Source organism: Strigops habroptila, chromosome 7, assembly GCF_004027225.2.
Source record: "Strigops habroptila isolate Jane chromosome 7, bStrHab1.2.pri, whole genome shotgun sequence".
Classification (NCBI taxonomy): Eukaryota; Metazoa; Chordata; class Aves; order Psittaciformes; family Psittacidae; genus Strigops; species Strigops habroptila.
This window is the reverse complement of record NC_044283.2, coordinates 15,866,492-15,891,695: the sequence shown is the minus strand read 5'-3', so window position 1 is coordinate 15,891,695 and position 25,204 is coordinate 15,866,492. Positions and strand designations below refer to the sequence as shown.

The 25,204-nt window shown below is 41.9% G+C and overlaps 1 protein-coding gene across 1 annotated transcript; it reads right to left on the bottom strand.

Moving 5' to 3' along the window:
- CD38 (CD38 molecule) lies at positions 1-24,931 on the bottom strand. The gene is made up of 8 exons (XM_030492519.1): positions 24,633-24,931; positions 9,450-9,579; positions 8,645-8,780; positions 7,756-7,838; positions 5,948-6,024; positions 4,677-4,769; positions 3,537-3,623; positions 1-1,652 (listed from the first exon to the last, which is right to left on the bottom strand). Exons 1-8 carry the CDS (start codon positions 24,869-24,871, stop codon positions 1,571-1,573), a joined length of 927 nt encoding a protein of 308 aa, XP_030348379.1. The 5' UTR covers positions 24,872-24,931; the 3' UTR covers positions 1-1,570.
- Positions 24,932-25,204: the final 273 nt, after the last annotated feature.

Sequence of the window (25,204 nt, the reverse complement as noted above, 5' to 3'; positions counted from 1 at the left end):
TTTGCCATCAGCAATTTTATTACAGATCTCGATTTTACAGTCAACATTTTATATTACAACAGAAGAGGTACAAAAGTGAGCATGAAGACAAACTCTTGACCTATAGTCAGAAATAACGTATCTGAAAGCACTGGTATGTGTCCATGTTGATACATCCAAGTAGTTGCACAACAGAACGCAAATAAAAATATGTTTCACTTAATGTAAACATTATGGGTGAGGCCTTGGGTCTGGTCCAGCTATGTTCAGTGCAGGCTTGTGTATTACAGAGAAAAGGTTCCTCTAGAGGTACTTGAAATTACACCAACTTGTGTAGTTCCATAAAGATGCTTCACACTCTGGGTAGTCACTAAAACAGAGCATTATAACCTTCTGCCTGTGGGATCATGGAAACCTAGGTCTGCCTAATGAACTGACAATTGCTAGTTACACTGTCACTGCAACACCTGGGAGTATATCTGTAGCAACACCTGCTCAGTTCTCTTTGTGTTGATGTCACTGCACAAAGGCACAAGCTGGCCTCAGATCTTTGTTTTGTTATAAACCTGCACTTGATTATGCATGTGAGAGCAGTAGAATAGAAATCAAAGAAAATCAATGAAACCTGCTGATTCGACGTACTATGGCATGTCCATGCATGTGAATTATACACTGCAAGGCATCACCTTTCACCTCAGAAACTGAGGTCAAGAGAGACTCCTTATTGTGGCAACCATTTGATGTTTGTATCTATTCCAGTGGCTGGCCAAGCTGTGGCCTGAGGGACCTTTTCTGAAAGCTGGGAGGCTTACACTTGCTGCTATATTAAGAATGAAATGTAATGTGAACTGCAGTGGTGTTTCCAGTAGGATTTTAGTGGGGCTATCTGAGTCAGTCTGGCTATTTTCTCTCCCTAGCTACATACTTGACATGTCCTTACAGCTGTTGGCAACCCTCTGAGTGGTTTCTGGTCTTTTCTTGGCTCAGCTCAGCCGTTTCCTCACCAGCCACTTACTGTGATACCCATTAAAAGGTAAGAACCGCTCTGCCTCTCCTCTTGCTTGCTTTAGCTGCTCAGAGGTATCACAGTCTCTGGGCGAAACATGATTTACACCATGTGCCATGGGGCAATGTTCCCCTCTGGGGAATGTTGCACTGGGATGCAGGGAGAATGTAGCATGCTTTGGTCATTTTCCACCCAGCTTTCCAGCAAGGAGGAAGCTGGGTGCTGATGCCAGCAAGTTCTGCCTCTGGAAATTCTTTTTCTTCTCCGTGCACACCCCAGGGAATCCCCACTCTGAGCCCCTAGGCACAAGTGGAGTTGTACAGGAGAGAGCAAACCAGGGCAAAGCCTCTGCCCTCAACCACTGAACATTCCCCTGGCCTCTCTGAAATAGTGCGTTGTGGGCGTGTGTGTACAGTCATCACACCTAAAGTATCATCTGCTGTTATTTGGCTGTTAGTATCACAGCAAGGATTTCTGGTTATGGACTCTGTACACTCCACACTACTATTTATCACCCTAAGCTATGTAGCCATATCTTTTCCAGCTGTACACACAGTTAACTTCAGTAGTGCAGAGGACTCCGTTTCATGGAGCTGCCGTGGAGTTGGTGCAAAGTCTGCAGTCTGTGTGCTCAGGGTTATGCACACACTGAAGGAGCTGAACTGGCCTGTGATAAGACACAAAGGCAAACAAAAATTAAGTAACCACTTTGCAAGTACAACAGAATAGCTCCACAGTTACTACATGCAACATGAAAGTCAAAGTGCATGTTACATCTGTGCTTATCAAGTGGATGCCTTAGGATGTACTTTTTTTAGATCTTGCTGTGGAAAGATAACTTTGATGTTTATAGGGGCTAAGGACTAGAGCAGGTGAGTACAAAACAAAGTAGGGTGTGAACTCACAGCATGTCAGCTATGATGTGGTAACAAAATAATTATGAAAAAAGGTAAGGTCTCTTGTACAGACTACAGAGTTGCTGCCATGCTGGAAGTTCACCATCTTGCTTACCCAGTGGTAATCCCTACTGCTGTAATGTAAAGCTGTTGCTAACAATATCAGATAGGATTAGGTTTTTTACTAGAAGTACATCAGTAAATCTATTTTTTAAATTACTTCTGGAAGGCACTGCTGACTTGGACAAAAGCAAGAGAAAATGATCAGCATCAATTGATACATGGCATGAAAAACCAGATGCTCAGCTGATGTGGAGCCACATGGTTCTGTTTGAAATGACTTCAGGGGAGAGAAGCTAACTTATATGGTCTATCCCAAAGAATTTTACTGCACACACAAATTGCTTAGTTTATTACTGATCTCTATAAAGAATAGTAAAATTAATTATCCATGTCACTCTACACAGTTGTCTATGTATGTGTTAGTTGATCTCTGACAAAAAGCCCTATTTGTTATACTATCTTGATAAGCGAGTTGTGATCCACAGCAATAATTATGTCAACAACTCTTCATGAGGTTTCTCCTTGCTCTAAGCCACAACGGATCTAAGCTACTTCATATTTCCCCCTCCTCTCTGGTCCTCTAGCTTATTTCATCATAGGCTGAAATAATCTGTGCTTACTTACAGGTTAAAGACTGCATATGCCCAAAGAGCAAGTGAGTACACAGTTTGGCAGATTTATGCACCACAACAGTGTTAATATTCTCATAATGTTCAGAGCACCCAGTAACCAAGTTCAGCAATACCTGAACAGGAATATATTGCTCTGCCATCAGGATTAAAGTTCTATCACCAGATGAGGCATTTGTCTCCTTTGCAGACCAACTTTTCTTTATTTAAAACTAATGTAATGAGTTCAGTGGTTTATAGAAATATTTGTTTACTTTGGAAATGTTCTTGCCCACGTATGAATTCTTCACTCTGAGAAGTTGTTCCTGACAGGTAAGATATGAGTAATATTGAACCTTTGCTGCTTTTCTAATGTCACGAAAGAACACTTGTGAAGGTCTCTGAAACCACACAGAGGGATAAAGGATCTCAGGCTTTTCCACCTCCTCAGCAGGCAGATAGAGATTTCAGACAAGTCAGAACTTGAGCTGCTCTTTCCCGGGCTCCTGTTTTTCTCTCCTGACACTGGTGAATTATAGTAATTACTATGCTTATCATGTTTCATTCCTCACTCTCTGACAAAGCATCTGGATAGAAAGTAAGCTAAAATTACAGTGAAGCAAGTAAGGACCATCCTTGACATAATACATTATCTGCATGCAACAGGAGGAAAGCTGCCTATTTGGTTCTGATTACTGTGGGCAAAAGTCTGGTCAGATGAGAATCTGTTGAAGGAGGCTGGATTCCAACTGAATTTGCTCAATGGCAAGTGCAGGGCAGAGAGCAAGCCCTAGACCCAGCCAACATGTGTTGGTCAGCAGCCAGAGTGGAAATTCCTGAGGATCACACAGCCACTTCAAAAAGATGTGATGGCAGTAAGCGGGGAGTCTGCTCTAGCTTGCTGTAAACCTATATTGAGTCAAGAGGGAGATGCAACATTAGTTTTATGTTAACAAGTCATCACCAATGAGAGCAAGTAATTACCTGTAATTGTCTTCACAGGTGATCTGAAAGTTTCGTTCTTCTAAGATGCTTCTTAACCTCTTTATGGAATAACCTGAGCAAGACTCACTGAAGAGAGAAGTCTTTCATTACTTGTGTTCCTTGTGTGTACAAGAAGCTCAGTTACATTCCACACTATATCACTTTGCTTTATTTCAGATAAGATTCTTTAAAAGCTTGTTTGCTAATGTGCTGTAAAGTCTGTTGGTGTGTGGAGTTTTGGATACCATTGGGCCTTTGCTGGTAGAAACTATGCAATATCCTGCTGTGCGTCTTGCGCAAGAAATTTGTGCAGGAAGATATCTGTGGGAAATAACTCAGTTCCATTCACAGTTCCATGTGCTCTAGAACTGCTCCAGAGCTGCTGGTGGTCTCCATCCACAGGAGTACAACATAAAGCTCATTCAATTTCTGGAAGGACAAAGGGATCAAGTCCTCTGTATGATGAGAAAGGGCAAATCATGAAAACCTACAGCTAAGTCCCACGTAGGACATAAGCTAGGATGAAGCATATAGAAAACAGGGGTGGAAGCAGGATATGATCACCTCCTACCCATTTGACTCAGCCTGTGACTGCTTCTACTCTGTTTTGATAAGGGACTGAGTGATGGCTTGAGATCACCTAGTCCAAGCAAAATTAGTTAGAGTAGCTTGCCCAGGACCCACTTGGGGTCCACAGATGGAGACTCTACAAACTCTCTGGGAAACCTGTGCCAGCATTTGAAATTATTTTATCAAAAATGGTTCTGCTCAGCATAATTGTACTATTCCTGTGGACAAACATATTTTCCACTGTTCAGCCTTGCAAATGTAGCCTGCTCTGTGGCTTCTGTGTTGCACCCACATTAAAGGTCTGTAGAGCTCAGTGAGGTTAGAAGGAATGTAAAGGTTACAAGACCTCTTGAAAGCAAGGGAAATGTCATTGTGTAACAGTTCAGAAGTACCTATGAAAAATACTAAAGAAAACAACAGTACAAATGTTATTCTTCACAATAAAGTAAGCAGCTAAGAGAGCGAATGTAGAGCAGGTTTTAAGACAGTGTTACTGTTAGACAGCCACTTGTCAGAACTGAGTTGTGCCATCTGCCTTCCGCACACTGCTCGCTGTTTCATGTGACTTACCTCTGAGGTCCACCGATGTCATGCATAAGCCAAACGTGTACTGCAGAGACTTTATCTGGATTTAGGTTAAAGATCTCAATACTTCCAAAGATGCTGTAAGAATGAGACATGAAAAAGCAAAACATTCTTAGTTATATGAGAAAGATGTACAGAGTATGTTACCCAAATACTTGTGCTGCTATTATTCTCAGTGAAAGAACATTATCTTGCTAGCAGATTTTCATAGACTATTTCATTGCCTTATGGTAAAATATTTTCTCCCCATTCTTATTTCACTATCAGGAGAACCTTTGAAACCGTCTGCAGACTGAAACAAGCTGAAGTTTTTCCATCTTTAGTGCCTTTTCTCTTATATGATTTACTTGCTATTGATTTGGTTTGGAGCAAGGGAAATGAACATGGCTGTTCCCCCAGCCAGCATATTCTTCAATATCTTTCAATATTATTCAAGACTGCACAGTCTGGAGGGGTAAAATCCATTCAACTCCATAAACAGTTAGAAATGTCTCATTCGCAATGAATAAATACACTGTAGTAAGTAAGTTACTTTGTGCAGTAAGAGCATACTGGTTACCCCACCCGCATACCCTCTGACAGATTTCAATTACAGTCACTGTACAGAAGGAGTTAAGTGAATCAGCTCTACAACAACCAATGCATTAGAGCCCTATATGAGTTTACCAAAATCTCCTCAACATAAAAATGACATGGAGCTGTTGGAGCAAGTCCAGAGGAGGGCCACGAGGATGATAAGAGGGCTGGAGCACCTCCCGTATGAAGACAGGCTGAGAGAGTTGGGGCTGTTCAGCCTGGAGAAGAGAAGCTGTGTGGAGACCTCATAGCAGCCTTCCAGTGTCTGAAGGGGGCCTATAACGATGCTGGAGAGGGACTCTTCATTAGGGACTGTAGTGGTAGGACAAGGGGTAATGGGTTCAAACTTAAACAGGGGAAGTTTAGATTAAACATAAGGAAGAAGTTCTTTACTGTGAGGGTGATGAGGCACTGGAATGGGTTGCCTGAGGAAGTGGTAAATGCTCCATCCCTCGCAGTGTTCAAGGCCAGGTTGGACAGAGCCTTGGGCGACATGGTTTAGTGTGAGGTGTCCCTGCCCATGGCAGGGGGGTTGGAACTGGATGATCTTAAGGTCCTTTCCAACCCTGACTATTCTGTGATTCTATGATTCTATTCTGCACTGGGACTCACTGGCAAAGACATGTTCACCAGTACACAGGCCCCACAGAAACATGGATGGTAGCATGCTGAGTAAATACCTGCTGCTTTTGAAAGCTCCAGCTTCTATTGATCCATTGAGCATCACCTGAACCACACCACATGCTGCTTCTGCAAACTGAACAAAGCAAATGGACATTATATTCTGGTACTACAAGCAGAGCCACACCAGGCTCAGGGCTCGTAGAAATTACTGTAACTTTTTTGGTGTCATCAGAACTGACTTATGTGAGTACAGGATGTGGCCAATATTTTTGCAGAACATGTCAGTGCAAAAAAAAGAAAAGCCTCTAAAAGCTATGGCAAAACTGTGATAAAGCTGCATTAGCCAGATATGAAGTGGCAGTCTGAGACTGCAGCAATCAGTATAGGAACTTTGCTGTCACTGCTGGTTTCAGGTTTTATAGGGCTTTCCAGAGCCCCAGCAACTTCAGCTGCCTGATGAAGCTGTAGTAACGTGGAATAACCCTGCTTTAACTCCGGAGGTGAGGTCGAGCCAGAACAGAGGTACCACTAGTTTAAGGATGCTCAAACCATCATGTATTCATTACCTTGTGACTCATGCTGTGTTCTTCTGTGGCTTGGGAATTTTCTCCCCAGTGGTTTTAGTCAAACTCATTGCTGAGTTTTGTTTGATTTGATTTTTAAATTACTGGATCGTGTAATCACTGTTCTTTTATTCTTTAAAACTCACGTCTGAATGTTTAAAGACTACTAAGTTTACAACATAAAGTACTCACTAGATATGCAATCCATTAGTAAGACAAAGAATTTTTAAAAAGCTTAACACAGGGGACTGTACTTATCAAATCTTCCAAGTCATACATCTAAATAATGTGGCTCAAATGCAGATCTCGGGAGCTGTGAAGCTGCAGGAAAGTTTCATTATGTGTAACTTTCCAATGTAATAATCATGAGTTTTAGTAGATTTTAAATTTGGACTAGAAAGCCTGCAGGTGAGCAAGCCTGGCTCTGTGTAGTGGTTTATCCCTCTTGGATGCTGGAACTGAGGTGATTAATAAGAACATAGAAACTATTTTGACCTTGGAAAAATTATGTACACTAGTTTACCCACAAAACAATTTTTGTTTTACAATGAGTAGATTTTCTTATGTACATGAGAGCTGAAGCATACAAGAATGTTTGCTTTCCACCTGGGCAGTCAGCTACTAATAGTCATATCAAGGGCGAGGTCTTGAGAGACGTGTAAAATTAAACTGATACAGGAGAGCGGGTTCTTTCCTGGCACTTTTTTCATGCAAAGTGCTGATTGAACAATGTCAGGCTAACTGCTTAACTTGGACTAGCAGGGTCTCATTCATGTGATGGCAGTTGGCATGTGTATACGGGTGGGAATATCGTAGGAACCTTGCCAGATACTGCTGTGGGAAGACATACTCTTCTGGTTTATTCAGGAAGGTGCAAGGGTTTTGCTGCTTTGAATGTTCCTGTGCCAATTTGGGCACTGCTCTCAACATTAACATGCTGAAATATATTTTATTTTAGCAGTTTCCATCCTGTGATTTAGTGAAGGTGGTGATTATTATCATGGTAAGCATTATTTGCAAAGCTCCAGCTGTCTGCCAAGTGTTGTTCTAGACAGTAGCACACAGTCCACAAATAAGAATACCTCAACTACAGTGACATTCAATATTGTACATACAATATGGGACCTTTGAAATATAAATTTCCAATGCCATGATTTTTAGCATGCGAAGCCAAAGTTCATGTGAACTTTTACTATTCCATGTTCTCTAAGTCCAGTCTGCAAACTCGCATTTTTGGCAGTGTCAGGAACTTAGTCCATTTCAATGTTCTTGGATTTGGGGAGATTTATTCTAGATCTTACCATCTTGGATGCCAATTTCCAGAACACAGAGACAGGGTTGCTTTCACATTCACTTCGTTTTGGACAAGATTCATAGTTGATTCCTGAGAAGAAATACATTCATAAAATAGCTAAGGTTAGAGCAAATATTGTTGCAATGTTCATATGGCTTTGAGAACTGATTAATGGTGGCAAAAGATTTGCCCCTACAAAAGCAAGAAGGCTACATAAGGCAAGGGTTTTAAGAAGAAAAGGAATTTGCATGCATTCAAAGGTCTTCCTGTATGCTCACACACATTTCAGGGAGGCAGCTACAGGCCCCATATGCAAATAATTCCCAGAAAACTGACACGGGAAGACATGTAGTCATAAATGTGAGAAATAGGTTGGCTCTTGACAAATACTGTCTGATTGATTGCCTTGCAAAATTAAACTTTGCTCAACATTTTCAGTAATTCCAGCCCAGTTTAGAGGTTGCTACCTTAAACATCAACCCAGGAGTCATGCAGGCAGCAGTTACCCCAGGGTACCTGCATACACCCCTGCCACTTTGACTGGCCTACAGCCAGAACCTTTTTGAATGGCAATCTTGTTCTGCAATCTGTCCCATAGAAGTCAAAGGAAGGAAGCAAGTAAACTAGATAAAGAGGGTTAGATGTGACCATTAGTCTAAGCAGCAACTTGGTGTTTTAATAACAGCCAAAGTTGTGTTTTCTAAATTAACCTGAGAGCTAAGTATTATCTTCAGGCTTCCATAACATGGGACAGAAAATACAATTAAGGTTTTCAACTGAATTACAAGAAAAAGGATACATGAAAAGGATTGTGTTTAGGTCTAGCTATAAAAAAGGAAAGAATAATCTGGAATTCAAATGTTCGTATTTGTTTTGTGAAAAATAGGACTTATTACCTGGGGCAGAGGGGTCTCCACACCATGAAACCCTATCAGCCATATAACCCAACAAGGTGTCCTCCAAGGTAAAGAAATTTTGATTGGATTTTGTGTAACGATGTGCGAGGTCATTTGTCTTGCTCCAAAACAGTGACTGTGAAATAAGGTACAATGTTTAGTAAGTGATACTTATACTAGAGCTGCTCAGGAAATTCTCCTGGAGAAAAAAAAAGTTTTCATGATAATGAAGGAGTTTTAGTTTTTACTGAAATGCTGCATGTTCACCTTAGTGGGTAAGTTCTTATTTCTCCAGCCCACGTTCCCATTTCCAAAATATTTTTGGGTGGTTATTTTTTGTGGAAATGGAAGTGTTCAGCCTGTAAAGTGTTTTTAAAGAAAGATTTTGACTAGTTCTCATAGGATAAACACCTAATTTGTAGTGTGCTTTTGAACTGCACATGGAAGAGCAGCATTTCGGAAGCAGTGTCCCTCTAGCAGCATGACCACATGCTCCTTACAGAGAGCTGTACGCTCACGGAACAGGGACATTTCCACCACTTCACCAGGATCACACCAGTACTGAGGTTTGGTTCAAGCCTTACATAGTGATGATTTCCAGTGCTGGAGAATTAACAGGGTTATTTGGGTCCAAAGGTGATAACTGCAGGACTATTGCAGCAAGCACAAGAGCAAAATAACATCCTCGTGGGCCTACAGACCCTGACAATCATTACGGACAATATCCCATCACTCAGACCACTGCACAGACATGCCATCCCTCAACAATCCTACTTAAGCAACCCACCATGCATTGTAATGTTACCTTGTTACAGGGTATAGGATGACTTGCTAACTCCATTAAAGGCTGGTAATCTTCTGATGTAATATTACAGGGATTCTTGTAAATGAATGCCTCTTTTAATGATTCCCATATTTTTAGGCAATCCTTATCTCTGTCAAAAGATTAGAACATAGTTAATTAGAATTTATGAGTATTTATGGCTATGAAAGAATCTCTTTCTGTTATGGTCAAATACTATGGATCAGATTTTAAAGGCGTTCTAATTATGCTCAGGCACAAAAATATATTATCTGTTACAAAAGCAGCGTATCTTCAGCAAATTAAGTATAAACTGAGGAATGAGCACTTCTAAAATATCTTTCTCTCTCTCCTGCATTTTAAATTACTGACTGTTGCAGTATCTGAATGTCCTCTATGGTTTTGTCCCCTAAAAATACCCATGCTGATATCACATAACCAGAAGATCACATTTCTTGATTATTCATATCAAATCATGAGAAGCACATGTGGCAGACTATAGCTTCTACATTTTAAAAGTATGGCTGAAGAATACTACCTCCTCAGATACAGTGAGCCAAAAATATGCTCATGTGTCTCCCTACGGAGCATTCAACTCTACAGAAATAATATCTATAATTTTATCTAAAACAAAAGCAGGGCTCTGGCTGTTTTGGACCTGATACTATTTTCATTTATGCACTAATTTGCAGGTATTGACTTTGGTGGAGCCACAACTGATTCATACACGTATAACCAAGATCCAGATCAGGTGCTTGGTTTCCAGTAGTTTTTTCCAGTCTCATGCTGATCCTCCACTGCATTACAAGTTCTGGTCCTTTTGCTTTCACTGGCATGAGTCAGAAGAATTCCACTAAAACGACTTGAGGGGAACTGCTTCATGCCATGACACACTCTATCACCTCAGCCTACATTTGCTTAAGATGCTACTTCAACAGCCTAGGAAACAAAGCACCTTTTCTGACAGAAGCAAGAGTTCTTTCGTGCTACCAAGAGGAAATCCATTGCAGTGCGGGCAAGCAATTGTATCTCTGTATTGAAGTAGTGCCATTCTCCCTTCCTGAAGCTGCCACATACAATGTTTGGGATGGCTCAGAACATCTGCTTTCTTGTACTTGAGATAATGAATGAAAACTTTGCATTAAGATAATTCATAGTTATTATTTGTGTAGTATTTATTTGCCAGGCTGTGTCCTCCATGGGCATACTTCCTTTTCATGCTCCCATAGTTTCAGGCCCAGTGGAAAGCCTGCCCATCTCACTACAGCAGTGACAGTATCGCAGTGATTCTGCATCCCTCTCTTCCTATTTTTATGTAAATTTAAAACACTGATTGCATTATCCTACTGTCTACTTGTCTGAATGGAGCTCTTCTGACTGTCCTTGACTCATCCACTCTTTCTTCACTGTTTGCAATCTTCTCCCAGTGTGTTCCCACTAAAAGCCTTTTGAAGAATGGACTTTGTCTTGTGTGAAGAGACTAATGCCTTCAGAGCACTATAAAAATAGTACTGATCAATTAGTATGTGACAGACATGCAGCTGCAGGCTTTGTTACCAGTTGGTAGGCGGGTAACATGTAGGATGTGGAATTTGATTAGTCTTGAAAATAGTCCTAAAGGGATTAAGAAATGTAGCAGTAATTCATTGAAGATTTCCAAACATTTTTAAGTTAATCTTCCCTACAGGCCTGTGATCTCATTCCTACTACTGAACTTGATCACAATTTCTACTGGGTGCCCATCTGAGCATCAGATGAGCAAACTGGAACACAAAGAATTGAGCTATATTACGTGGGCCACTTCCAAACTGCGGGACCCAGAGCCACTTGTCAGCTCTTGGCTGTTCCCTTGCTGTCTGAACATGAATGGTCTTCCTTCCCTTCCTAAGCCTTATGCAAAAGAAACATCACACAAAGAGGAGGCCAGACTCTCTCTGTGTCCAGAAGAAAGTGACAGCACCTGACAGCACTACATACCAAAGGGAATGCCTCTATCTTGGGGCTTGGGTCAGTATCATACTGGCAAGGACCAGGCAATCCACAGCAAGATGTCCCTGGCCTTCCTTCCGCTCTGCCTTTATTTATGCAGTAACAAATCTAACCTAGCATTATACATGATATTGGCTATTGGGAGGTCATACCACTAAAGTGGTTACTACAGCAGGTTTCCCTGCCCCAGCTTCTTCCTGTCCTCGCCTGTGAAGGGTCTATGGTGGATATGTCCTCATCTCTCCCTCTTGGGGCAGCCAAGCACATTATGCTGCAGAACTCTATCTGGGCTGCAGATATCCTGCAGCCTGACCTTGCTGATTTGAAACAAGCTTGGGTATTGCCACTGTACAGTGCTGTCTGAAATGTGGACAGAGCCTGGGGACAGGGAAAAGGCAGCTCTCTGGCTGTATGACAAAGCAGGGCAGCTCTGGCCACATGCTGAATTTCATTTCTTACCATGCCAGTCTGTTACAGGGGTAGCCCCAGCTGAGTGAGAGACCATGCCTCCTGTTTATATGAACCAAATTTACCTCCAGGTAAGTAATGACTAATAACAATAATGATTTTTTACTGGGCTATTGTCTTTTATTCAGGAGCCTAAATGCACTTTCAGTTACAGTCACTGTAGAAATAAGCCAAGCTGCAGATTCTCTAGAGAGCACAGTCATTGCTTTGCTGTTGCACAGCCATGTCAGGGAGTATTCACATGTTTTACTTAGCAGAATTTAACTTGGGTGTATTAAATTTTCTCCTGGAGGAGCCTGTCTCTGCCTGTAAACCCTGTAAGTAGCCCACAGAGGCCATCCTCCCAACTGTGGTACTTCGTTGGGAAGTTTTAAATACCTTTGCCTGACACATAGAATTGCAACATGACCACAGTGAATCAGCCAAAAGAGATGGATCCTGCTGATTTAGAGGTGGCATTAACGAATAGGCAGCTGTCCCCTTTACTTTGCACAGTCAATGGTATTGTAAAGAGAAATTGCAGGGCTTGGCTGTAAGCACTGTTGCATCTCACAGACATTTATATGGTTCATGATTTCTGTCAAATGATTTGTCCTCCTGGCAGGACTTCTGTTTTTAAGCTACTCCAGAAATGTGTTATACATAACAATGTAAGAGCCACAGGTGACAGCTGGTTACCTGCTATTTCATATTACAAAGTTTTAAGCTTGGTCTCAGAAAACAAAATATTTTTCAAGGAATCCTAAGAAAAACCTGGGTTTTTTAATTTCCAAAGCAGAGTAGTGAGTGAACAACACCATACAAAGCATTTCTCCTGCTGGTCTCAAGTCATGTCCATAAGAAGCACAAGGCAACAACCATCCAGGTGATTCACAATCCTGCCGAGACAGCTTACTGAATCACAAGTACAGAGCATCAGGTTTCTAGCACTTCAAGACACCAAGATCAGCACTTGATGATGTGCATGAATGTCACTCAGATATGAGAGAAGAGGCTTTATCCACAGCCCTGGCAGAGCTGAGGAAAACTGTGTGTTTAATGTCATAGAAGTGCTTAGCCTTCAAATGGGGAAGCTCTTCTACAGCCAGTAATCGATGTGGTGCTTTTAGTTGTACCACACAGAAGAATGGTTAGGCATGAAGACAGGCTTTTATAGAAACTAGGCAATTTCAGCATTGTTTTAGAAATCAAAATACAGATCTTCAATGTAAAAAAACACATAAAAAAAGCTAATCAATATTTCTTTTTCACTCTCATCACCTATCAAAGTGTATAATTTTACAATTGATATAGTAATTCATTGATTTCCCATTGGAAAGCTATTTGTCTGATATGAAATACAGGTTTTGCCTCATATTTCAAAGAGATTACCAGCCACATAGAACTGTAATTTTGATAGATCTATGAAAAAAATAAGCAGTGAGAACACTTTAGGACTTCTTAATCTCAGCTCCAGGAAAATATGCCACTCTGTCCAACCTCACTCTCGAGGCAGACACTATTAATTAGGTTTCACCTGTGCCTTTTTCCAGCACAGCAAGAAAATATTTGTCCGAAGTGCAGCATTTAACTGACACTGAGCAGAACTAAGGGCAGAGATCTGCTGTAGCTCTGGGCCTCCTAAACACAATATGAGAAGTTTGCTGGCACATGGAATGCTAAGAATTCCAGCAAGAGCAGTTTCAGGTTGAAACAGGCATATCTGCCTTGCCTAAAAAATGCCTGAGAAACAAATTGTCTTCTTAAGGCTGCTCCCAACTCCTTATTGGGAAGTTCTCAGCCACAGAAGTTTTCTTTCTTGGTTTACAAAAGAAAGGAAGGATCCAAAAGAGATCACCAGTCTACCAGTTAATTAAATTAATCTAATTTGGATACGGGAGTCCATGATGAATACACTTACTTACCACTCTGCTGCAGGGCCCATGTGCTCTCCTTCCCTGATTTTTTTGTGTTCTGGGTTGCATATTAATTCTGCATTGTATCTGCAAATATCATATCTTTATGCATAATGGATTTCTTCCTTTGAGGCTAACTTTGTTTACGCTGAAATATTTAAGGTCTTTTATTCTACTACAGAATCTGAAATATTTAATCCAAATTCAATAATATGCAAAATAAATATATTCTAATTTTATGTTTAATTTTTTCCAAATTTTTTTTTAATGAATAGAGTTTGGGAAATGCTGGTAAATGTGAAATAATAACTAACTGACTAGAAGGAACACTGAAACCTGTTGTAAACTCAAGAATTGAACCTGCAACTAGTGGGGTGTGCAGAACTTGCTTTATGACCTTTTAGAGACAGAGATTATATCCTGCACTCAGTATAGCATCAAATAAGGTCTGGGATGCAAATAACCATTAAAATTACATTTCCTTATTAAATCCAAATGTTATATATGCTGCAAAGCATATCCTCTATTTGTCTTTACATTTCAGTAGAAGTTGCTTTTTCCAGTGAATTTGAGTATTTCTATACATTGACCTTTTATAGGAATATCACATTAATCTATTCAGTGGAAGCTGGGGCCAAGAATATTTCCATTAGCAGCTACCCTCAGAGCCAAACTTTAATGTGCATATTAGAAAAATAGACATCTTCTGCATCATTATTTCTTGCATATCAGTATACTGGTCTGGCTAACCTTGGAAGAGTATCCTTTCACTTAAAGGAATGGGATGGTATTGAGCTATGTTGGAAATCACTATTAATATGTATTTTTTTTTTATTTACTTTGTAATTATTTTTTTTTCCTCTCACTGGACATGATGGAGCAAATTCATCCCCAATTGAAATCGACCTAATTGGTATAATACCAAGGATAAGTTTCATCCTGCTGATTTCAGTTACACCATGAGCAATGTCTTGCTTTCAGTTCAGCACTGGACTGATATTGGATGCTAAAAACATCTTAAGAAGGGCAGTGTTTCCTTGGGCTATGTTGCCTCCAGTTTTTTACTCAGAAATTGGGAGAGAGACTTAAGCATGGAAAGCATTTTAAATTTACAAGTGAAAAATTACTTCCAGGCTTTGTTCTGGAGAACTCAATCAGTCCTGCCCATATTGTTCAAATTACTTTACCAGGCAGAGACACTTTCCCCATGAGACATGGTTTCCCCTGCCATCAATAGGAGCTTTCCCAAGGTCCTGTGTTTTCCTTCTAAAACATGGCAATGTCTTCAGGCCACACTGAGATTTTAATTGTGGCTCTGAAGTTCAAGCTGGCCACAGTGCCCTGAGCCGTTCAAGTAGCTTCTCAGAGATCAAACCTCACCAGCAGCTGCAATTTGTGTAAGAAAATCCTTCTCATTTGCTACCACTGTGAGCCAAAACAGTAATGCAGATATGCACCTAAGCACTCAGAAATATGGCTCTTTAAAAAGCCAGTGAGAAGTTTGTGGTTATAAGCAAGCTCCTCAAAGGCATAAGACCAATTCACAGTCTGCTGGGAGTCCAAGCCATCGTCTTCACTTGTGAAAGCCCAGACGTTTCAGAAGGAGGATGCATGTCAAAGCATCTAAATGGTGTAGCAATATTTCTGCATCTAACAGTACATCTTTGCTGTGTGCCACTTTATCTGCCTTTTTTAGGTAAACTGTGATGGCTATAGACAGCAGTGCAATTTATACATCCATATTCAGTTTGTTTCTTTCATGTGAGCTTACAAGTAGCTATGCCTCTATGTTGTCAAAAATCACGCAATGAACAATAGCCCTTATGACTATGTTGAGAAGCCCTCTCTAATCTAAAATCCTTTTGCTGCCTTTTATGCACTAAACATTTCTGTTTTCCCTTCTGCTGTCCCTTCCCTCTTCCAGCCTCGCCATGCCTCACTGCTGCTCTGGAGTAGCTGTTGTGGAGCTGCTGCCAAGCCCAGCCGCGGCAGCTGTGGTTGGACTCTGCAGTCAACAGGAGCATCCTGTGCGAGGAGCTAAACGCAAGGCGAACACTGCCATCATGCGGGAGAAGGGACTTCTCAGGAGAAGCAGCTGAGGTCAGCACCAAAGGTTTGCAGCTCTTTATGCCGGGTGACCCACCTCCAGACCACTGAGTCAGAAAATGGGTACCTGCATGCAACAGATAAGCTTCCTTCCTATTCTAGCACCTAAAATCTCCCATCGGGTACCTTTGTGCTAAAAATCAGGCAGATGTGCATGAAGAGAGGTCAGCCAATATGCTGCCATCACTGAGGATTTGAGGAGACAGACTACTGTCTGCTGGTTTTAGCATTAGTATAATGGAGAGGGCAAAAACTACCAAGGGAAAGGATGAAGGAAAAAAAGTATGGAAGAGCTGTCAATTCCAGTGTCGTCAATGAGTACTAGCCTCTCACTACCCACTTAGTTTAATTATTGCAAAGTGTCTGCCACCATAACATTTATGGTAACTGACTTTTTTCCAATATGAGAATGACATAGTTGATTTTTTTGGCAGCTTGATTTTGTAAGTATTGCTCTCTGCTAATTAAATAGTTCATAAGCCAGTAAAGAAAGTATCGGAGGAACTGACTGGGGATAGAGACAGAGATCCAAAACTCTGCCTCAGAGGAAGATGACTTCTGGGAAGGCTACCTAAAGGCAGAGCAATTAAAATCCCCATGGCAGACAGGGGGTGTCTGGAAGTCTGGCAAAAGAAGTACAAGGTGAGATTTCCACTGGGTGCACCTCAGGACTGTGTATGTTTGTGTCAAAGGAATGACCTGGAAAAAATCTATAGCTCCTCGTCACACCAGTCCTTAACCTTTGGCAGGAATGAGAAGGTTTTAAGGGCAGGTGTACTGGTGGCTTTGATTTATAGCTGCTAGAGTATTTTATGTGAGTTGGGAATCAGTGTTCCAGGGCAACACTAAGCCTTACCACCCTTCCGGGAAGGGTTGAGCCAAGAGGTGGCAGCTATAAACTAGTGAAGAGTTCATCTACATATGCAGATTATTTTTCTGGCTTGATTTCAGCTTTCCTGGGTGAAAAACCAAGCTGCTTGAGCAGATGGTGTTTTCAGCAATGCTCTGTAAGTGGGACATAGCCTCTAGAAGGGCAGAAGTCTCACCTGGACTGCATTTTGACAGAGAGCCATAACTGCTCTACAGTTTAAGCTTCCAAGTGAGGGCCATGTCATCAACAGATAATAAAGGGAACAAATTTAAGCTGGCATCTTATCCCTTGATTGGAACATGTATTATTAGTATTGTTTTATCTTTAATATTGAACTCGGAAAACCACATCTATAAGAATGATCTAAATAAAAGAATGTTACAGTTAGGAAACACTCAATGGCTTAATGCAGCTGCAGATGCTTTTTTAGTTTTTTTCCCCCTAACATGAATTTGCAGTACATTGGGGGTTTTTATAGAACTAAAACTGCTGGGATGTGCCATAAGCGCAGTAAGTCAGAAGTCCCTGCTTCAAGGGTGGCATGTGTCAGTGAGACAAGGACAAGGGAGCAGATCAGAGATTTAGTACAAGTGTGAGTGAGCTCCTTGCTAATCCCTTATTTTGGTGTCATCTCCTGGGAAGATAAACTGCATCTTTAGCATCTGTTTCTACCCTTGGACACTTGAGGTAGATTTTCATTTGATCTTAGAGGCAAAATGGATCTATTCCTCCTATCCCTATGCATAAGCAAAGTTATATTTCCCCACGGTGCTCTGAGACATTAAACAGTTCCTGAGTTTTGACTATACCTTAGCAATGACAGCTGAACAGTATCACCTCTGAACACGGCTGTTTTCACTGATATCTCTACAGATGTTACAGGACAACTGAAGCAAGGAGAGGTGAGAGGGAATAGGATTCCCTCTTTCAGCAACAAGCTCTTAGATTGGCTCATCCAAACATTTAAGAATTTCCATAATATAGACAGCCACCAGCCATTGCTCTGTACAGCCAATCCTGTAAAATCAATAAACGAGAGGGAAGGCAAAGACCAAGTAGCTAACTGACAGTGCATGGCTGAATAGCTGCATAGAGTTGCAGTAGAAAACTAAGTTGAACAGTATTGCATCAACAAATACTTCTGATTAATGTGTAAAAGGCCAATACAGACAGAATGATATTCTCTCTGGTATCTGGGATTAAAACCAAAGAAGATATTCGCTGCTAGGAGATTTTAATGTATGATGATGGGGTAATCATGATGCAGTATGTGTAGGCTAACCCAAATGTGAAAAAATATTTGAAATCCTACACAATCTTGCAACAAGAACCATTAAATATCTAACCACTGTTAACTAAATGTAAGAAGTTTGAGTATATGAGAAATACATAGTCGTTTAATAACAATTTACATATTATTATAACTTAATATAGACAACAGACATATGAGTTGACATATGGCTGCCAAAGCAAGAGATAAATTCTGATCTCAGCAGCATTTCTGTTCTTCAGAAGTGCATTGATGCAGGAAATGGAGAAAAGACAATACATCTTTTGGCATCTCCCTGTTAAATTTGCAGGACTTTCTGACTTTGGGTTGCTGTTGTCAGTGGAGTTACAGGCTGGGAGGGTGTTCTGTGCAAAACTGAGTATGAGCTTTGCACAGAATTGGATGACTTTTCACAGTATGGGAATGTACCTTTAAGTAAGATTCAAACATTTGTTAATATTTACAATCATAGAATCATAGAATGGCTTGGGTTGGAAGGGACCTTAAAGATCATCTAGTTCCAGCCCACCTGCCATGGGCAGGATAATGATTATATCGTAATTACCAAGAAATCACAAGAGCAGTCAAAGTCACTCATACACAAATCAGGGGAAAACAATTGTAAATGAAGACCTTGTTATAAATACTGAAGGACAAAGGAAATGAAGAATAGAGCTACGCACATTTCGTATAACAAGATTAACACAGAAAAGGTTCTAAAGTCAACACATTGGCACATTAAGTAGGGAAGGGACTATTAAGAGAGCACACTGAAGCATTGTAACATATGTTCTGACTTGGGCATTTAATGAGCAGTGTGTTCTTATGATGATGCAGTGTCCATATTAATACTGAGAGTCAAACCAAAAGCAGCAACAGATATCCACACCATTGCCACTACAGATGAGCCAAAACGCTTTTGCACCACTGGTTGTCCAAGTTATCCAGTGGACCTCTTGCAAGTCTGAAAGCATTTTCTAAGAAATAGAATAATAGGAAGGCACCTCCGGAGACCACAGAGTCCAACCCCTGGTTCAGAGAAGGTTGGCCAGGGCCATGTCCAGTCTGGTTTTGAGTATCTCCAAGGATGGAGCCTCCACAAACTCTCCAGGCATCCTGTTCCACACTTGGATCACCCCCACAGTAAGGAGAAAAAAAAAAAAAAAACAACGAAGTTTTTTTATCTTATGTTTAAATGGAATTTCCTGTATTTTAATTGCACTCCAAATTTTATTTCCATTGCCTCTTGTCCCGCAACTGGATACCACTGAGAAAAGCCTTTCTCTCTCTTCTTTACTCCCCCCGTCAGGTATTTATACACACTGATAAGATCCCCCTGAGCCTTCTCGTCTCCAGGCTGAACAGTCTCAGCTATCTCAGCCTCTCCCTGTATGTCAGACACTTCAATCATCTTCATGGTCCTTCACTGGACATGCTCCAAGTATGCCCTTGACTCCCTTGTACCAGGGAGCCCAGAACTGGACCCAACACTGCAGGTGTGTATTGTGAGCAGAGGTAAAGGATCGGCTCTCTCCTCCCACTGCCAGCACTCCTCCTTCTGCAGCCCAAGACACCATTCACCTTTGCCACAAGGGCACATTGGTGGCTCATGTTCAGCTTGGCCACCAGAAACCCACATCCTTTTCCACAGATAGTGTAAATGAAGCCATTTTTTTGCTCTGGAATCAAAAGAGATGGCATAACAGTAACAATTCAATTTTTTTTAAGAAAGTGTGTTTGTTTAAGTGAAGAAAAGCTAAATCCTTTGCACTTTGATGTATATTAAATTGAGAAGCTTTAGAAGTCTGCAGTGCACTCTACTAGGGTGCTAATGTGTTACTATTAGGTTGTAACACTGTACTTCTCAGTACATCTTTTCAGAAGATTCAGTAAAGGTTTCTCTTATGTGAGGCATATTTTCTCAATGAAAAGACAAATCTCAGGCAAGTTTCAGTACAATGTCTGGTTATATAAAATAAAGCAAAGTTTTTTGTGATACTGAATGGAATCATGGCTGTTGTTTAGAGCCATGCTTAATGTGAAAGTGCTAACAAGCAGTGAACAAGTACAAGGAAATCAGAATAAAAATGCCTAGCAAAGCATGAAGGCAAAATGCAAAAGTAAGCATACAACAAAACCCAGATTTCTTTCTGGAAGAAATTATTCTGCAAGTGCAATAGTATCTCACGCAAAATTATGTTCCGTATGTTCTTTTTGACAAAATGTACCTCCATCTCCACAGGCTGCAAAGGAATGGAAATGCAAAATTCATTCATGAACATGCAGTCAGAAGGCAAATCTCTCCTGGACATGCACCAACTTTTACTAAATTTAATGGAATTACACATTGTTATAATTTGTTATAACAAGAATTTGCCACTAACTATAAAAACAACATTTGTTGATCCAATTGTATTTAAGGGGGAAATACATCTTGTGTGTCCACACAGCACTGCATGGAAAATGTACTGAAGTTCTACACTTTGCATCTTTATCACTGGGTGTTTGCACTGCTTAGTCAGGCACAGTAGGATTGCTGGGCCTGGAGAGTCACACACGTTACTGAAGTGGCTCCCTGTCTGCATCCTTGATGCTCTCTCACTGCTAGAGGTTCAGCCAGTTTTAAATAGATCCTTGCAAGCTTGGCCTAGCTTGGGTGGATCAGAGCATTGTTTGTGTTTTGGAGATCAGTGACTATGACCTTTTAGCTAACATGTCTTCTCCCTTCCTTCCCCAGGTCACAAAGTGCTGACCATATTTGACCTCATCCTGCCAATTAAAACTTGCTGAAGAGGAAAACTAAACCAGTTAACTTCGTATCAACAGGTTTCACACTATGTCTGTTACTACCTCTTCTCCCTCAACAGGCATCAAGGTGCAAAACCATCTTAAACAGCATCCTTGGAGCGATGGGTAAGTTTTCAGGCGGCCATAACTGGTCTGGACCAGCACTGATGTGCTGAATGACTGGTGCTGAGCTGGCCCTGCACAAGCCCGGTGCTGGTGATCGTGCAGCTCTGCGCACCTCATCGCCCTTCCCTCCTCTGACTATACCGGGGATAAATTCTTATAAACTCGGATTTGCATTGCATGAGACCCAGAGTATGAGAATTGCGACAGCCACAAGAGGGAGTCCGTACTACTGAGATAGAGGACACAAAGTACAGTGAGGTCAAATCCTTCGTTTAGACCAGACTGCCTTTCGTTTTTATCCGGACAAAACTACAATACATACCAATGGCCATGGCTGATGAGTAGGGGTTTTGGCAAGACTCGTGAAAGCAGAACTTGCAGATTTTGTTAATGTTGAAAAAAGATAAGACTACACAGCTGTGAGAAACTATTGCTTTAGCTCTGTCTTCTGGCAGCAGCCAGTGTTTTCCAGGGAAGGCAAAAAGAAAAACTGCTTTTTAATGTCAGTATCTCGATGTGCAACAATGTGTGCAGGTAACAAATCACCCAAGCCTGCCGCTATACCATCCACATTTTTTCCTAGAAAATGGGACTAATACTGAAAACGCATTACATAAACATTTGGTATTCCCTGCCTCTTCCTCCTGAACTTTGGCGCAATGACAGATCTAAGCAGGAAGGCTAACTGAGGAAACTGTATGTGTACAAATGATAAGAGTCATCCAGCCAGCAGCAGAAACAAAACCAAGGATTGTATTGCACACAGGCAGTTAAACAGAATTATCATCAGCGGAGGCTGTAAACAGCACCTGAGAACTGCTCTTTAGTGAGGGAGTTCAATACAGAACCAGAATGTTTTGATGACTATGGAGAATAAGCAAATCAACAGGATAAAATCTGATTGCATGAGGTGCCCACAAAACTCAACTGCAGACAGCAGCAATCGTTTCAGTGGCCTCACTGGGCTTGGGTTCAGCCCACAGATCATACTGGAAAAGAGAAGAGCATGACCAGAGCATGCCCACTGTGTATAGTGTCTGGGGCTCCAGTAAGATGAGGGAAAGCACAAGGAGGTATCTGCTAGGACTGAAGCAGCCGTGATGGTGAAGGTGTACATTAGCATGTCCATGGCTTTCTCACATGAGTTACAGTACACAGTTGCAAAAGTAGAGCTAAATGGGGGCTGTAGACTCACAGCCTCTGTTATCTCCAGCTGTGATATCTAGAAAGTCCATATTCATATGTCAACAGTCCCCATTTTTTCCAAAAACTGCTATCTATTCCAATTTGAAATATGGCACTCCAAAATGTAGTAAATAGTCACACTCACTAACTACTGCTGTGATTAAATTGCTATTAAAAAAAGACAGTATTGTCAAAGATAGTGGCTCTGATATAAAAGTGGCTCTGATATAAAATGTAAAAATATGAGGAAATGTCCATGAGTTCACTAACCCCAGGGCTTTTTAAACAACTGCACGTTTGTTTAAGATTAAAAGGGCAAGAAGAGGCTGGACAAACTTATGAGGAGATCAGAAGATTTCTAAACAAGGCAGTGAGGTTCCCATGGCTGGAGTAATGGCAAGGAAAATCCTAACCGAGCACAGGACACACCTTCCTCAGCTCATAAGCCTGCCTGAGTTTCTGCAGTTCCCTGTTCCTACTCCTTATCTTTGATTAAGTGTATCAAAGATCTCACACGAAGCAAGATCCAAGGCCTACATTAATGATGAAAGAGCATAGGATAAAAGATACGTGGCTCTCTGATGTGTCCTAAAGGCACCCACTTCATTATCAGAAAGCGCCAGTGACAGAAGCAGTGGGTTACATGACAAACTGCACAGAGCTCAGCAGGAGCAGAAAGGAGGAATCTCAAGTTGGATTCCCAGAAAAGCACCTACGCTTAGTTCTCTGTTCAGGAACCTCCTGAACATTTGAAGTGCATGTAAACAAGCACATTTTTCTCTGAAAGAAGATAAAAGGGTGCTACTATACAGAAGTCATTTAAGAAAGTGAGCTCACAGCCACGAAGCTACTAAACACCGTTGGATTATGAATAGCACAAAAGGTCATGCCTTGTAAAAACAACCTTTTTAGAAAACTCATGATCATGGGTTTGTGATTTTTTTAAATAGCGTCCTTGAAATAATGGCCTAAACAAATTACTCCCAGCGATATTTGTGGTTCAGATTCAGACTGCGTTATGAATGAAAACGTATGCGACATTGGCTGAAAACATATTCACACAAAAGTGGTTTTTACATCCTAGGCACCCCAATTTGAATGAAACAAGCATAAGTAATAAAGGCTATTAGGCTTCAAAATAATTTCAGATTTAGATATCGAGTGTACACTTCTCTAATAAATTAATGCTTGATTTTAGGAGCATGTACATGATTTTGCAAAAGCTTCAGGAACTTTTTTACTTTACTTGTAAAAGAATCCTCCTTTACTTCACTAAACCCACTTAGGTGTCTAATGTAAAGTGTGAACCTAAGTCTCTGCATGCTCGGGCCATGATTTTCCATGTGTCCATTTCCCTTCAAATGCTGCTTTTCCGTACAGCACCAGAAAGCAAACTACGTACAGCTTTGTTCCCATCAGTTCAAAGTCATGAAGACAATAGAGGGACAATTGCCTTTATTAAGACAAGGACCGGGGGGTTCTGTCACCTGAGCAAGGTGTGGGGCAGCCCCATGGTGCTCAGCCCAAACTGGTGGAAATGTCTGCTGGAGGCTTACTGTGGGCACAAATAGGGTGGCTGGTGTCACAGAAGAGATGGATGGGTCTCTGTTGAGAGAGCCTGGCTGCTCTGGATCCCGTCTGGAGAGTCTGGGTGTCCCCAGTACCTGCAGGGGGCCCGGAGCACGCCATATTTCATACTCCGCCTTTCCCTACAGTGAAGAGGATCAATAAATCAGTTCTTAGCCTTCACACTCTACTGCAGACCTGGGCCCAGGCAATCCCCTTCTGCAGCAGAGGAGCGGTGGGCTGCTTGGGTTGTTACTCTGCCTGCTGTGATGGGCTGAGGAGGGACGACCCCTGGGTGAAGGTTTCGCCTGGGACTGCAGCGCTGGCACTGTGATCAGTCTGCATTCCCTGCGCATGCTGTCTGTGCTCATTGTGAGGTCCTGCCCACATACTAAAAACATCTGGTTTGGATAACCCCAAGATATTTCCCAATGCCCTTCTAATATCTCTGTCTATCCTATAAATCTGTGCTGAATCTTCTCCTTTTCCTCTCTCCCTTGTAGTTTTGGTTATGTGAATGTGGGGTCACACATTGTAGGATTTTTGGCAGATTAACTTTACAGCAAATTGATTCACTTCCATGTACTCAAACCTGTTAGGATGCAGCTTTTATTTTATTTTATTTATTTCTATTTTTATTTATTTGATTTTATGACTCTAAGGAATTTGCAAAATGCATTTCTGATTACGTTTTGACCTAGGGTTAGTATTACATTGGCTCTGCAGGTAGTTTCCTTAAAAAGCCACCACTCGGGCACTGACAGTTGCTATCTGAGTTTGTCCATTTTGCTGCAAACGGGGGTCTTACTCCCCTGATTTTCCTCCGCCACGGCAAACCTAGTGGACGCGGACAGGTGGAGGTGGGAGACAGCTCTCTTCTGTTCACTGTACACACCCGATGCACAACTGAGACCACTACTCACCCCAGCTCAGAGTGCCGCGCCATGACGTAGTTGTAGCATCTTCCCAGGATGACTTCTTGCAGATTCTTAGTGGTCCCTCTGTCCTTCCACTTCAGCATTTCAGGACTGCCCTCTGGCTTCCCGTGAGTCAGGATGGAGGCCAGCACGACGGCGAGGACGAGGGCGGCCAGCAGCACCACGATCCCCACCAGCAGGACGGTGCGCTGCCGGGTGCGGGCAGAGCCCTGCCGGAACGGCATCCTGCGAGGGCTGCCTGAGGAGCAGCAGCAACTGCTCCCCCAGCGCAAAGGGAACACAGCTTTCTAGCGTGTCACCGCGCGTCCCCCCCGCCCCGGAGCGGGCTCAGTGCCGGCGCTGGCAGGAGGCCGGGCTGACCCCCGCCTCCACCGGCCACTCCGAGCCGCGGCCGGCAGAGCCGGGAGGGCGAGGCGGAGGGTGCCGCTAGCCCCGAGCAGGAGCCCACTTGCCACCGCCCTGTTCTCAGCGGGCTCAGGACACTTTTTAAAACCGAACAATGGCTTTTCGGGGCTCGACACTGGAGGGCGAGAGCCTCGCTGTTGTTTTCCTTCTGC